Source organism: Hippoglossus stenolepis, chromosome 2 (genome assembly GCF_022539355.2).
Source record: "Hippoglossus stenolepis isolate QCI-W04-F060 chromosome 2, HSTE1.2, whole genome shotgun sequence".
NCBI classification, from domain to species: domain Eukaryota; kingdom Metazoa; phylum Chordata; class Actinopteri; order Pleuronectiformes; family Pleuronectidae; genus Hippoglossus; species Hippoglossus stenolepis.
In genome coordinates, this window is record NC_061484.1 from 18,519,070 (window position 1) to 18,535,076 (window position 16,007).

The 16,007-nt window shown below is 40.8% G+C and overlaps 1 protein-coding gene across 1 annotated transcript in view; it reads left to right on the forward strand.

Moving 5' to 3' along the window:
* Positions 1-16,007, forward strand: part of ctnna2 (catenin (cadherin-associated protein), alpha 2) — a 282,069-nt gene that overhangs the window by 196,760 nt on the left and 69,302 nt on the right. Inside the window, exons 8-9 of the mRNA XM_035184820.2 lie at positions 5,209-5,289; positions 15,036-15,188. Of these exons, the coding sequence (XP_035040711.1) occupies positions 5,209-5,289; positions 15,036-15,188 (234 nt within the window). The remainder of the gene's footprint in view (positions 1-5,208; positions 5,290-15,035; positions 15,189-16,007) is intronic.

Genomic DNA, 16,007 nt, shown 5'->3' on the forward strand with positions numbered 1-16,007 from the left:
AAATAAAACAGTGTGACTCAGTTTGTCTCTCTCACTCTGTTTGTCACACACACACCCACATGTGCACGCACATATCAAAGACCACAGTTTTGAGTGACCAGGGATGAATTTGTGGCTGACGCATTTACTAACCTATGATTCACACTTTGTGGACAGCCTTGTATATAAAGTTTGTGATGGGGAATTCATGCGTAGTGTTTTTAATTGGGTGTTTTATGGTTTGCAGGAAACCCAACATTAGCAATGCATTTCCGTTCCCTGTTGAAGGAGTAATGCCATATTAGAGTGGATGTGGAAGTGCAGCATATGTTTTAGTAATTGTGGTTGTGATTACTCCCTGTAATTGATCTTTGAAGGTACATGGTTACTCAAAGAGCGGAAGCGGCCACAAGAAAATACACACACAAATACTACTGTCAATTGGAGCTCAAAATAACAGGAGCTGGGTTTTGTCCCTTTGGACTGACATCATTGTGCAGTTTTAATCTCCTTAACTCAGATTAAAGAGTTCAGAGTTTTTGAGAAATAAAACAGCTGGGATTTCTGATTCCAGAAAATGGAGAGAGAGCGAGAGAAAAAAAACACACAGGCACTAATTTTGTTTGTCTACTCGTCTTGTGAATAAGAGGATTTGTTTATGTCATCTAGAGCCTGACCACTTTCTCTCTCGCTCGGTTCAATTAAGGTTGTCGGTTAAACATAAGAAATCACGTGAATATGTGTGAAGTGTCCTCAGAAAGGTTCCAGTTGAGCCCTTTTTTAATTTTGGTGGTGAGCATCCTTAATCCCGTGCGTCCCTGTGGTGCCTTAATGACACATTAGGCTCTTCAGGCTGCATAATGACTAATGTTGTCATGTGTCCTGCTTTGGCGTAGAGGAGCTGGCCTGTCCATGCACATCAAAGTGTTAGTATTATAGGATGACACGTAATGGAAGGGAGCTGAGTGCTACCTTCATTTCCTAACAACTCACTCAAAGTCATTCGAGGCATGTGTCAGAATGTAATGTTCAAATGTATTAAATGCACATAAAGTTCACTTAAATGTGTGTAACTTTAGTGGTAAGTAGGTTCCAGCTCGATTTCCTTCCAATATGGGATCAAATCTCATACATATTATTCATATTATGAGATCCCTTTAATTTGATGCACTGCCCAACAAAAAAAGAAAAAAACGGCATCGTGTGATTGCTATTAGAAGAGGGGGTGACTAACTGTTGTATGAGCTAGGAGACAAATGAGTCATTCCTAATGTTTAACGTCCATATGAAAGAAAACGCGTGCTATATGAGCCTTGGCCAAGGGCAAGCCAGCAATACATTAGACAGAAAAGGGAATTATCTGTTTTTATGGCTACAGGCTCTTTTCATTGAGCAGCACTTTCACATCAATGACCTTGCACACATGTGAATCCCCCACAGCACATGCCCACACTGAAACTCGTGCAGAGGTTGGAGTGTGACAACTTTAAAATGCTCAAAAATTGTGGTTGTTGTGTGATCATCTAGCTGGAATACTCCTGAATGTCAGGTCTTAAAAAAAAGAAAAAGAAAGAACAGGGACAAGGACAAGAAAACGTTGGTTTGGTACTTTCTCGCTGATTTTAAAGGGGACATAGCATGCCCATTTTATCACAAGTTGATATGGTTCCTTGGGGTCTTAATGAAATGTCTGTAACATACTTTGGTCAAAATACCACAAGGATCATTTAAAACAGCACCCTTTTTACCCTGTCTAAAACAGCCCTCCACAGAGTGACCTGTTTTGAGTGCCTGTTCCTTTAAATGCTAATGAGCCAGCTCCCCCCTCCCCCCTCTCCCCCCATGATTTTAAACGATATAAATTACATATTTTATATGATATAAATTATCAAATATGCATCCCATACTTTGTATTCCCCTTCTGTTGTCCTGGAGTTTAAATTTTCCCAATCACATAATTAAATGTCCCCCTCTGCCCATCCACTACAAGCACACAAGCAGACAGACAGAGAGAGAAAGAGAGGGGTGGGGGGCTATGAAGACCATCATTTACCCCGAACCCCGACATTCAACGGGTACAACAACAAGCGGAGAAAGCAGAATCGCGGGCTGACCTTATATATACAGTCTATGGGGCTGACCAGCGGAGAAATGCACGTCCCGTGTGAACAGCCAGGCGGCTGCGCGTGCTTGAAAACGGCGCTGCGCTGCCTCGCATGGCCGCTTCCGCGTCGGTGTAACGCCAGCGTAACTGGGGGCTCTGTTTGTGCCAGTGGTACAGTAGTGCTGAACACTGCGGAAGTCTTCCACACTGCTGGCTGTGTGGCTTGACACAAATTCCAGCTCATGCATGGGAGAGCGAGCGGTCGCGCCCGAGCAACTGCTGCAGCCTCCCAGTCCCAACGATCCAGACAAATGCCACATGTGAGTGAATCGCGGGCTGACCAGCGGAGAAATGCTCGTCCCGTGTGAACAGCCAGGCGGCTGCGCGCTTGGGAACGGCGCTGCGCTGCCTCGCAGCCTCGCTGCCTCCGGTGTAAACCCGGCGTAACGAGTGTGGGAGGGCAAGGCCATGTAGGGAGACTTCCAGTGCCTTGTTACGACACAAAACCCAGGAAGCTCAATCGAGTCACTCAAGCATGACGTTTCTGACTTAGAGGAACCATAACAAAACACGCAAGTGTTTTTTTCCCAGAGTTTTGGGGTTGGTAGACATGCCAGATACCCACATTAATGTGTAGAAGCACTAACAAAGTGGAATTTGCATGCTATGTCCCCTTTAAGTTGTTTACTAGAGCGCACACGCTTCCTGAGCTAAATTCACCTTTTAAGGGAAGTGCTCAATTAATAAATGTCATTGTGTTGAGTTCACAGTAGCATCACTCCCTCCCTGCTGCGCTCTACAAGTGTGATAGACGGCATATTCAGAACTTTTGTAGAAACGGTCATTTTATAACCTGATAATGAGGCTTTGGAAATGACCATCACTGTTAACCTTGATGTAAGTTTACCATGAACTGGGTGTTTGATGAGATATCATTTAGTTCTTTGTGACACAAAGATATGTGTTGTGTTGCATTCAATAATTGAAAGGGCAGGACAATCGTGCAGCAAAACAAAGTTCAGGAGCCACATTTTGTGTCCCATTGAACACGATAATGAGTAAATAACAACATTTGCTTTTTGTCTCAGAGTATAGTAGTCAGTTGGTCTCAAACACAATCCTCATCTGAAACAAACAAGGATGAATGGAAGTCTGTGTCACTACGTGTGTGTTTTTCTGCAAAGGCTGATGAGCATTTTGGTTGTTTGCCTTCATGCTATGCTGGGCAGAGCTGTGCGATGGTTGCCTGGCAACGACACAACTAATTTTGTATGCTGGCATTGCTTCCACAGAAAATGACTGTGTCTTACAATCTGTTGATCATCCTGCTAACCATGGTTTCCCTTTGCAAAAATATCTTTGTACCACCTCAAATTATTCAATCAGCAGATTTTAATGCTTTTCTTTTTATGTCTACAACAAAGACTGTGCCATCCATAAAAAACTTTACTCAGTGTTGTCTGTAGCTATATATAGCACAAGGTTTCAAACAGAGATGGTCTCAATTTTTAATTCCTCAGCTGTCAAAACAAAAGGACAAAGTAATTAACATGAATGATTATTTGTAGACCTTTAGTTTGAAATGTGGTGGCATTTGACTTTGTACGGGAGCTGATTGAGAAGACCTGAGGGAGGGTGGGACCACATTCCTCACTCTTAAGGACTTAACTCCTAAGCAGGGTGCCAATTTTACACTTGTTTCCACTTCTAATTGTTCATTTAACTAATTTAAATTGAAATAGGAAAGGCTTGGATTTGGAAAGTCTTGTTAACCAATATTTTCTTTCCCAGAACAATCACAACCTTTTGGATCAATCACGCGTTGTACTAGTTACATAGACTGAAATATCCATAATCCTTTGCTAGGATATTAGGAAACTGGTGATGCTTGCTAACATGTTCAATGCATGTCAAATGGTGACAATAATTTATTCTAAGCCTATTAAGTATCTTCTAAATGGTGCATTCAGAACAACCCAATTAGGATTTACTCACTTTCCATGTCCTGAGTGACACATGTATGCCTTTCTTTAGAGAGATCAGGATCTGGAGCAGATATAATTTGTTCAATGACACACAAGATCTTGTTTAGTTAATTTAGCCATTAAGAGGACCCCTGCTTAAGCCTCCTATAGACTGAATAAAACAAGCTACATAATTCTGCCCGTGTGTGATTTTACATTGTATGCTGGTGTTCCAGAATGAGAGGCGTGACGACTAACAGCATCAGTATCTCTCCATTGATGCGTGTCTTTGACAATCTTCTCTGTTGGCATAAAGGCAGATCAGCAATGCCCCACATGTTCCGTGTTTGGCCCTTTTACACAGAAGGGCTAAGCAGAATAAAGGTGCAACATTCCCACCTTGAACAGGCTCTTTAAAAGGACAGCATCATACTTACCTACAAGCCAAGCTTAGAATTAGTAAATAATAACAGTCAAAATCCAATAAACTTATTGCCCCATTCTTCTCCATGGTTTCTGAGCAAAGACAGTAAAGATTATAAGTGGTAAATGGAGCAGCCAGTAGGTACAACCGAAAGCGGGGCCTCTTCTTTGGCCAGGCGTCTCAATGAAGAGAATTGTCTGTATTTCTTAATAAAAGATAGCAAGAGATCCTGTCCCAGTACCTGCCTCAGCAACCCCTACTAGTTGGTTGGGATGCTTGTACACTCACATTATCCCAGTGAAAACTCCCCATTGTCAGGTGAGAAGAAGCAGCTGCTGACTCTGTGTGTTTCAGTTGGAGCACATGGTCGTCTACACCGTTTTAAAGTCCGTAGTAGTTGGCAGATACATGAAGTGCACTAGACAGGGGAACTGGCGAAAACTAAATTGCCAGTTGCGAGAAAGGCTAGTTGCTAGGTAACATATTAAACAGTTTGACTCATGTTTTCACGGACTCCAGTTTAATCGAGGCTGCTTGGTAACGTCACTACATGTTCTGTGATGAAGGGTCTTTTGGAGATCAACTATCTAAACCAACTATACCCATGTATGCTTTGTTTGTGTCATTTCAAAGAGAAAATTGACACTGTGAGCTACAGCGTCCTGTGTGGTGCAATGTCTGGAAATGTACTGTAAGTGTATTAACTTGGTGTTTGTGTGTTTTTTTTCTTTTTACAGACTGGCAGGAAAGAGAAAGGTGACCCATTGAACTCAGCCATTGACAAAATGACCAAAAAGACCAGGGACCTGCGTCGACAGGTACGTTCAGGTTTTCATGGTTCATCACAATCTCCATCTATCAGTTAAACACTGTATCAACTCCATCTTTTCGTGGAAAACATTTATTTGCTTTCACGCCACTTTAAAGGTTGAGGCTTGAGATGTTCTATATTTTTGGTCCCGTCCCCCAAAAGACATAACATTTTAAAAACATGCATTCTAAAAAAGGCCTAGTCATTTTATTAAAGCAGCTGGGCACTAAGTTTTCAAAAGCCTTTGTGAAACAGGGGTAAATGGTTTATTTTTGGGAACTAAATACAAGGGGAGGTTAGCATGTGTGGAATTAATCAAAGTAGAAAAAAGAGTGCTGATGTTTATCCTATTTAATAAACATGCCACACATTGGAAAACTGCACCTCACTGATGTGTTTTTAATAGTTTTTAGACAACAATGGAGGACTCTGGCCCAGGTAATGAGCTACACTATATCAGGCTGGATGGAAATATAAGAGAAAAAAAACATGAAATATAATCACAATAATCCTTCAGCGACTTCAATGAGTCGATAGAATTTGTTTTTGTTACAGCACTGTAACAAAGAAAGATGTTGTACATGAACAGAAATCAATGTTAAATAATAGACAATGCATAATAGTCAGGGTATTTCTGAGAAACGGGGACCAAAGCATTTATGACTCAACCCTTTTCTCAACCGTAGCTTTATTGTCCACAGACTTGTTATTTTAAAGATCACAGAGGTTTGTGTATTATTTAGATTGGAGCGACTCTACAAAGTCACCAGTGACAGGGTTAACAAACATACTGCAGCTACAGAATATTTTGTTGGAGCTGACAGCAGAAATAAGAAACATGGAGACAACATGAAACTTTCACCCAGATGTGAGGTTCAATCTGGGACAACAGCAACTCCACTTTTCTTTTCCTTCTTTTCTTCCACCCTCTGATTTCAGCAGCATTTCAAGATTGCATTTCATTCCCAATAATTTTTTTTTTTTTAGTGAACAATCAAATGCATTTCAGGCATTCAGTCATATTGATCAATGGTCTACTTTTGATTGTCGAACTCAGAAGAGTTGTATCAGGAAGCTGCAGTAAAATTACCTTCCAAATTCCAAAAGCTACTCTCCAATAGTGAAGAATAAGTAGGTGATTCATTCTGCGATACACTGTGTCAGAACTCAAAAGCAGTATTGATTCATTTTTTTGTATCTTGGCTGAAGACAAGATTTATCTGGCTCTGGATCTCGCGGGGTCTGACAAAAATGTTGACACCACGCTTAGGAAAAAAAAGGGGACACGTAAGTGTCTGTTGATGCAAAGCCATCACTCAAACAAGCCTCTGAGATGCTCTGTCGGTTCCCACTAATTAAAACTCACATTCTGAATGACTTGTCTTACACATGTTTTTTGCAGACAAGTATATTTGAGTACACATCTTGCCCCCCCCCCCCCAAAAAAGAAAAACCCATTTGGTCATCACAATACCCTGTCCTGTCATGCACTGTAGGGTTTTCTTTTCAGATAGAGATTCATTCAGGCAACAATTGACACTAGCAGCTACCTGCACAGAGTAGATGTGGTTGTGTCCTCTCTGACCTCTGAAGACCAGGGTATCATTCCAGACGGGGAGGGGGTGGGGGGGGTTGTCACACAGGCTGGCAGGCGGTTTTCACACTGACAGGATGTTCTATTGACTCAGAGGTTGGCTTGACAGAATGGGCGGTCTGTTTGAGCTTTGAATTTAGATGGGAGGGCAAAGCCGCGGCACACATGCAGACATTACATAGAGCTGTGATACCACAATTATGCAAACACGTCTAAGGTTTAGCACGTCGGCAGCGGCGTGTAGAGACACAAGATCTTCCTGCGGGGAGGAGGAGCACCACGGTGTGTTTGAGCGTTTCGTTCTTTACCCTATTGTGGAGAGGAGGGATCACATATTAGAGCAGACGAGCACAAATGACAGACAGCGTTTGTGAAATGGGAGCAGGTAAGACCGAACAAGCCTTCTGACAACACCGCCAGAGACACGCAGCATTGTTTTTTCCCTTCAAGCTGTTGTGTGTACATACAAGACAATACTAAGCTGTCTGTTATCCAGGGCAAACTGCATAGGTGTCGAGCATGTCGTCCCCCCCCCTCCCCTTTTGGTTTTCTTAGAATTCCGCAGCATTTCTCAGTCTGACGGAGGCAACAGAGTCCAACACTTCCATGCAGCCTTTTGCATGACATAAGTGCTAAGAGTTTTTAATTTAATCACCAACGTGACCTTATATTTTCCATCCCACCTATATTGATGAGGTGTAAGCAAATGTGAGTCAGTTTGTTAACCTGTTGTTATTTAAGTCTCAATCAAAAATGATTCCATGTTTGGTCTTCCGACCTTACCTTGGATAAGAAAAAAACTTAAAAAAAAACTTTCCTTATGAGATGTACACAATGACCATGAATATTTGTGCAGACATACTGTAATAACAATCTAAAAGGAGGGTCAAAAAACCTAAGTAACTCTACATAGGCTCTCTTGACCTCCTCGGCGTCTCTCCATCATCCACTCTTCAAGTCTATCATCCAAGTCAGGCTGGTCATCAAGTCCACATTAGTGTTCTGCATAAATACATTAACAGTTCAAGTAATGCATGTGAATTATGGGCCACCTGCTTAATGCGTAAGTACATGCAAACTTATTTCACTGGAGAGCAGCTACATTTTATGTATAGCTCAATGGCTCTGCGATCATGTGACCCTCTTCAGTGTCTGAAACCAGTCTACTTGCATTGAAACCCGATTGTAGTTTGATGCTAGAGGACGATGAACCTCTTATGATATGAATAAAAATATGCAAAGCAGTTGTTTGTTTAGGCGAGCACTCCTGGTAGAGGCTCATTTGGCCTCTCTAACAGACAAGAACATGCACTTGCTTGTTCATTTCCATATAAACGAAGAATAAGTGCAAATTGTGCATATAGCCTATATCCAAAGAAAACAAGTTACAGTGCAACTGTAGCTGCATTCAAAAAGTAGGTTTTAGTCTCTCACCCTTTTTTTTAATTACACTCCAAGGAAGGGCAGATGAAGGACAAGTACCACAAGTACGTCATCTCACTGCTTCGTCCTGTGAAATATTTTGTTTTTAAAACCATGGCTGTAATCATCGGGTCAAGTCCCACCAAGAACAAGACATTTTTAAGAGCGATAAAAAGAGAATGAGTTGAACCTTTTGAAAAAAGAACATGTGAACAGATGTGGACAATTATTTCAAAGAAACCCAATAAGAAATAACATGTTCAAAAGCACAAATCTGAGGATTAACATGAAGTTTTAAGTTGAATTCAAACGTCTTTCCCCTCTCTTCAATTAGTATTCATTCAGTAACTAGCCCGACAAAGTTGTTGGAAGCGAGCCATGTGTTCTACCCACTGTCATCCTGCCTGTGATGAATGCATCTGTCAACTTATCTCTCTGGGCCTCGTTTTGACTGATGGCTGATTCCAGGATTCCCTATAGCACAGCCGCCTCGCAAATTTCCCTCCGTCTCTCGCTGCCGCTCTTTCTGCTTTGGGATGTTGAAATCATTTCCATCTCTGCCATTAGCTTGTTGATTGGTACAGCTGTTTTTAATTGTTGAGGGTTATCATGTTAAGGAGGAACAGCTGCCACAGATTTTGTCAGCTGTAACTCTGTTGTTTCGACAAACAATCCAAGATAAGCCGTGACTGCGTTCAATCTTTTTTTAAGCAAAATGTTTCGAGGCTATTCATTAAAATTGAATTTGCTAAATGACTGTAAATTCCATGTTATCCCAGGCAGTGGTGAGTAAGCTGCAAATTTTGGGGCGCATCATGTGTCGATAGCTAAACTAATAAACTTGGATAAACATATATTACATGTACATCTGCTTTAGGAATTAGCATGACAACAAGTGTAGCTTAACAATAAACACCAAAATGTATAAACGCCGGAAAAGAAATTCAATTTAAAGCAGCTTTTCATCAGAACATGAACATTAAGAATTCTTCACATGGCTTCTTGTGTTATGAATGTAAACCCTCAGATAATAACAAAACAAGTCTGCCTTTCCCTTCAGATCTTCAGTTCAATGTTTTAGTGTTATGACCCACAACTTTACTGTTATGGTTCATTGTGACTACTGTCATCAGCATCAATTCCAGATGCTCTTGGCAGCTGGTTAGGCACATACCATGAGTACACAGTTTTCTGTCAGCAGGAAGGCAGCGTATTATCTGCACGATACCAAAAGTAGGACGTTAGCATCAGAGTTAAAAAGCCCCCAAAAAAAATCTTAGTAGTTGTGAGACACAAAACTTTAAAAATCAAACAGAGAGTTGATATTGTACTTAACATTTGCCAGCTGGCTTGTTCATCAGTTTTATAAGGAATGCCAGTGTTGTTTTCACGGCTTAATTCTACAACCCAAGTGGCCAAAAAATCTCTTAATGTGTGTGTATGTAATTACACTATAATAAAAAAAAAAAAACAGCCATACACACAAATCACAGCACAGAAATTGGCCCAGTTTGCTGAATCAGAGCTGCATCACCACTAAATAAACATGTTTACACAAACATCTTGCAAGACAGAATGTTAATGTACGTATTTTCCATAAACCCATGTGGCAAGATACAGTTTGTGCTCGTCCTCAGCTCCAGACAATTTTATGTTTGCAGAGACACTCAAGATTTGCAAATACAGAACGTTCTACACATATAAAAAACCCATCTGTATTAGACTGTGGTTGTCAATGGTGAGTGGGGAAACATCGGAGGGGTTTTTTTGAGTGTGTGTGTGTGTCCCATGGCAGAAAAAGGTTGGGAAAGACTTTGCTCAAGGCTTATAGCCACCCAGTAAGAAGGAAGAAGCCCTGCAGGTTGAGAAGATTGTCAGGTTGTCTCACTGATATATCACTACACAGTGAATGCTCTGCTACCTGTAATGTTGTTAAACCGTTTTATAATCCCTGGCTTGTGCCCTGAAGTAGGGCTCTTGTCTGCCACACACACCGACACACACATGCACACACACATTATAGATATATATATATATATATAAAATATCTGCAGTCATTGTGTCATGTGCAGTATCTGCGATTCTCCTTTTTTGTATTGTGTGAAAAAACATTTATGCACCTTTCCTTGTTTCTAAAACTGGAATCCCATGAATTTTGATTTGGCAGGACACGTTAAATGAAGGCTCCAGGATGAGATATGTAATGTGCTTGTCCTCAGACTGTCGACGATCAGTCAGTCCCTCTTTCCCCCCTTTCATTTCTCCACTCTCCCCTCACTAATCATCTTCCCATGCTCCCTGTTAGATATCATATATGAGAGCTGTTACTTAATTTTTGATTTGCCCAGGCTGTTTCCCCTCAGCCGTGACTCCAGCCGTTTATGCTGTGATTGCTCTTGACATTTTAATAAGAAACTTTGCTGTGCTGACCCCAAGGAACCCACCGCTATGTGTTCTGAATCACAAGTTAAACATAACACAAGCCGAAGTGCAACTATAAACATTTGGAATTCAGGCGCAGCGTTCCCTTTCAAATTCAGATTTGTGTTTTCCATCCTTTGCATGTGCTGAGACTCTGCTGAATTGTAAACAAGTCAAGTCGACAGAGTTTGGCTCTGAATGTGTGCAGAACAAATGATAATGCTGTCTATATTTTGCAGTCCTTTGAAAATACATGCATTTCTTTGATTTCGAGTCATACACTGATCATAGTGGGTGTTTTGCCAGACTTTCTCTTGTGCATCTGTTTTTGTGACACATCAGGTCTGCGCTCTGACAAAATACATACATTTCCCCATTTTAAAAAGCAAATGGGTTAAATTAATGTGACTCTCGTCTTTGAGAACCACACAGCCCTCCCACTTATCAGTTAACAACACAGATATTTATCTGTCAAGGTTTGTTAAGCATATGCGTCGTCTTAATTATTCCACAGAGCTTCTTGTTAGCCATTTAAGTATCAGGTTGGATTTACTTGTTGGTTAATTTTAGTTTTTTTCTACACTTTGGAAGGCAAGAGCATATAAAGATGTATAAGACAAGAGGCAAAATGGAAGGATAAGAGGAGGAAGTGAAAAGTACTCCAAGAAAAACCATTAATAGCAACCAAATGTACCCGTGTCCTCATGTTTCTGACTCTTTTGTCTCTTTTGAAAGATAGCTCTTTAAATTGAACAGCTAAAATGCTAGAATGACTAAGATAATTTGGAGCCTCGGACATTTTAAACAAACATATCTGGGTTTTGTATAAAGCTTTAAAACAAAATTTCCGAGCACTGCCAAGGACAGAGCGTCATCTGTGTACGACAGTATTGTTAAAGCTTAAAAAAAATCACATGGGTCAATTTTGAACTCAAACATAAATTCATTAATTTAGTCATTTCTTCATTCACCCAGAGGTAGTCTACCTCTAACTGGTTAATTCGTGGTAAATCTGTGTTTATTTTTCTGGTAAGTTTGCTTTTAATTAGTTATTTGATGCTATAAAAACAATGTGAAACATCATGATTGACAGCGGAGAGTGACTTGCGATTGGTTGAGCATGTGTATCGGCGGGACCTCACTGCCTCCAAATGACTAGAAGTAAACAGATGGCAGCTTCAATATCTGGGATATTTTGGCTTAATTTCTAAATGGTGTGAGCAAGTGGAGAAGTACTGCCCGTCTTTATATATAGTCTATGGTGTTAACATGCTCTTGGCCATATAGTGCATTCTTCCTCTCTTTCTATCTGCCTTTCTATCTGCGTATCTTTCATGACGGCAGTCTTGGCTCACTGCTGTGTTTCATTTGTAACATGTCTCTTCAGCCTCCATGTTGACAGCCAGCATACTAAAAGCATTCTGGGAAAAATGAAAAGTGTATAGCCACAAGCGAAACTCAGAAAACAATACCAGCTCCTGAAACATTTCTCCAGAAGCCTCACTTATTAATATGTAAAACAAAAACCATTGCATTCAGAGCTCGAGCCACTGTGGCACCGCACGACAGGGGAGACAAATAGCTGCCCCACTAACATATAATGAGCAGAGCCTTTGCTATCTACTGGAATTCCAGGTCTAATTTCCTTTAAGTGTTAGTGAAATACATGGGGAGTGTGAGAGGAGAGACGGCGGAGATGGAGCATGGAGGGAGGTGAGATCTGAAAGATTGAAGATGGATTTCTGTGGGAGTGGTGTGTGGGCATTAGAATGCTGATGGTGCAGGAGAGACTGCGACTTGGGAAATCACTCGTCTGTATCATTTCTCCACTCAAACCCACCATCAGAATCAGTTTCACTGTTGGGCATTCATGAGTATCAAGAGACCCAGACCTCTTACACACATCCTATCCATATGTGTCTGCATGTTAAATCAACTAGTGATTACTCCCCAGTAACAAAGACAACCACAGGAATCTTTCACTGACACACAGATTTAAAAAAAAAAAAAAAAGACCTCCACAGTCAAATCCAAAAGGGTCTCATTCACTACTGCCTTTTTTGAAAGTGAATTCAAACAAATCCATGTCTAACAAGGAGATAATGCACTAAATCAAAAGCAAGTTTATGTAACAACATTTCAATGAACAATAGAGCTCAGTGAAAAAATACATTAAACAGCAGGAGGATCGTTTTATGACTCATCTGACTTTGATGCACGAGTGATGCACATCAGAACAGAAATGATAGATAGTAGTAAGCAGATAAAAATACATTTATTTTTATACTTTTGCTTGACACTTATGTCAGTCATTTCAACGTAATCCTCGTCATTTTTGACGCAGGAGACGTCTGACACTTGTTCAATGAGATAAAAAGTTGATGCAACCCTATTCTGAGCATGTGGAGCAATATGAGAAAAGACTGTTGACTAACCACGGCACTTAATTAAATCTAATGATGTCATCACAACTGGCGTACAACTTGATGAGATTAAAGTCAGCTTCTGCCGCAAAAAGAAAGAATGCTCCAACTATTATGGTTTTTATTTCAGATCAATTTAAACATGGTCATTTAAGAAACAATGTCCCATAGCCAGAGACCCCCCCGCAGGTCGGTTTTTATAGGGTTAATTTCCCACGTGCAAAATGCAGCTCAACAAAAGCCCACCATTGTACCCACTATTCCCTACAGTGAGAGCAATTGTGGACTAATCCTAGTTAAGGCCAAAATACACCCCAAATCTTTTTCTTTCTTTTTTCACCTGTCCCAGAATGATAGTGGGTTCTGCCACACCTATCTCCTGTGCTGCAACAGCAATATCATGGTGTGAAGACAATTCTGGCTCTGTAAGATCCTTATCTGTCCATATCCCTACCCTTGCCACCAGGTGAGGGAAGAGCAAGGTTACACCCGCAATGATGCAAGTCGGTTCTCTGAGAGTGAAAAAAAGAAAAAAAAGATGCAATATTGACAAGTCCCATCTTTTCAAATCAGTGATCCAGGATTACAGAGTTCTGGGTAAAGAAGCGCTTACAGAGTGTAGGCTCCAGGTTGTTTACAGCATTTGCAGACCTGTCATGTCCACTACACGGGCCAAATCTAGTCTCTTTCCGAAGGCAATGGTGATGAATTATCTGCCACTAGGAAGCCATAATTCGCCATTGTTCTCCTTCACTCGCTGGACCGGCAATTAAGCTTGTAATTGCTGCAGGTTGTTTAAGTGCAACTGACACACTTACATATGATTTTGTTGTGGGTTAAATGAATTTCCCCGAGTCATTCAGAGCCATTAGTCTTCTCTGCCCTTGTCCCTGTCGCTTCAGTGTTTTTAATTCACCAATTGGGTGACAGTGTTTGCTTTATATCTAATTATAACAGGTGATTTGAGGAGTCAAACAAATTGCTGTCATCCAAGTTGTTAATTGGACACTTTTCACTTTAAAGCCATCATTTGTATGTGTGGAGAAGTGATAACTAACCAGTCAGAGGACATTTTAGCCTGTGTTAACACAACCTTTGGGTGCTACTGTTTCCATTTCTATAGACTTTGCATTTGTGTTGTTTACAGGTTAAAGGCATTTTAATAAAGTGATATTAAAAGGTATCACTGCTGTTATTACTGATTGTGTTGCCACCTCTGCTGCAATTATTGTATTGCTGTTACAATAATCACACTCACACATAAATGATATGATACATCAAAACAGTGTATTGAAGCTGAGTTAATTGAGGGTGATCTCATGAGGAAAAGCTGCCTCTCGACAACTGAACAGTGATGCTAGATGTGTGGGAGACAACTCGCCCCCTCCCCCAAAAAGTTCATTCTTGTCTCTTAGCACTGCTCTCATGTGAATAACTCCCTCTTTGTCTGAGATAAAGGACCTGTCTGTTGTGGCTTCCTTACTGTTTCCTCTGGCATCCCATCAAATGTCCCAGTGACTAGCAGGGGTCAGGGTCGATTTAGTGTTTTATTAAACAACCAGTCCCCTGCCAGTTTGGTACAAAACGAATCCATAAACAAAGATATAAGTCGCGACGTCTCCCCCAGTAAAAAGGCCTTATGGGAAAAATGACACCTTGCAAGCAATTTGCACTCCAGCCCGCTGAGAGTTCTCCTCCTCTTTTCACGCTCCCCCTCGCTTTGTCTCTCTCTTTTTCTCTGTCCTTTCAACCCGGTACGTTTCTACATCATATTCATTACAAAGCAAAGTGATATATAATCATTGCAAAATGTAATGCAGTGAAGTAAGCTGCAGTATTATTAATAATATGACCTCTTCCTCATCTCTGTCTCCCTCTCCCTCTGTAATCCAGCTGAGGAAGGCCGTGATGGACCACATCTCAGACTCCTTCCTGGAGACCAATGTCCCTCTCTTGGTGCTCATCGAAGCGGCTAAGAGTGGAAACGAGAAGGAGGTCAAGGAGTACGCCCAGGTGTTCCGTGAACATGCCAACAAGCTGGTGGAGGTCAGTCATGAATTATTCACTGGGGCACTCGCATATGCCCACATATATCCATTCTCATGCATTCCAATTTCAACCAACACACAGAGGAGTTGCTCTCAACTAAATTCAGAAAATACAGTTACATAAATTACACACCCTGAGATAGCTGCAATCATTATCATTAAAAATGTTTTAAAGCAGATGTGTAATAGACTTTAAAACTGTGTCCATGTTGACACACGCACACACACTTCCCTTCAGATTCTGTCCAGATGTCATATGGTCTTTATTTCTTTCACTGATTAAATGCCCTTCATAGTTCTTCTCCCAGACAGTGGGGAAATATTATTCAGGTACTTACAATGTGCAACTGAGCAGAATCAAGGTCCATCTTGCTTCTTAACTATTTCCTCTTGGTAACTGCATGCAGAGACATTTGTGGTGGAAATCACATTGCATTGCAAAACCACAACTTGACACTATCATTGACCTTTATTGTTATGAAAACATTAGTTCTGTATGGACCAATGACACGACTGCAGCATTGCTTGAATTGATATAAGAACTAAACATTGTGTGGTTTCTATGATATTAATACGTTTCCCTTCTTTGTTGAAGGTTTGATTATCAGTTTAATTTTAAATACATCATCTTATTGGCTCTTGTTCTTCTGCCCTATCTTGATGAACCTATCCTAGGTTTGCGTAACCGTAGTCTCTAGAAATGCTCATTAATTAGCATTTTCTGGAAATTTGCTCAAAGTTTGCGATACATTTGAATGGAAACCCAACAAGTCACCTTAAATTCTCGCACACTCAATACACACAGCACATTATATCT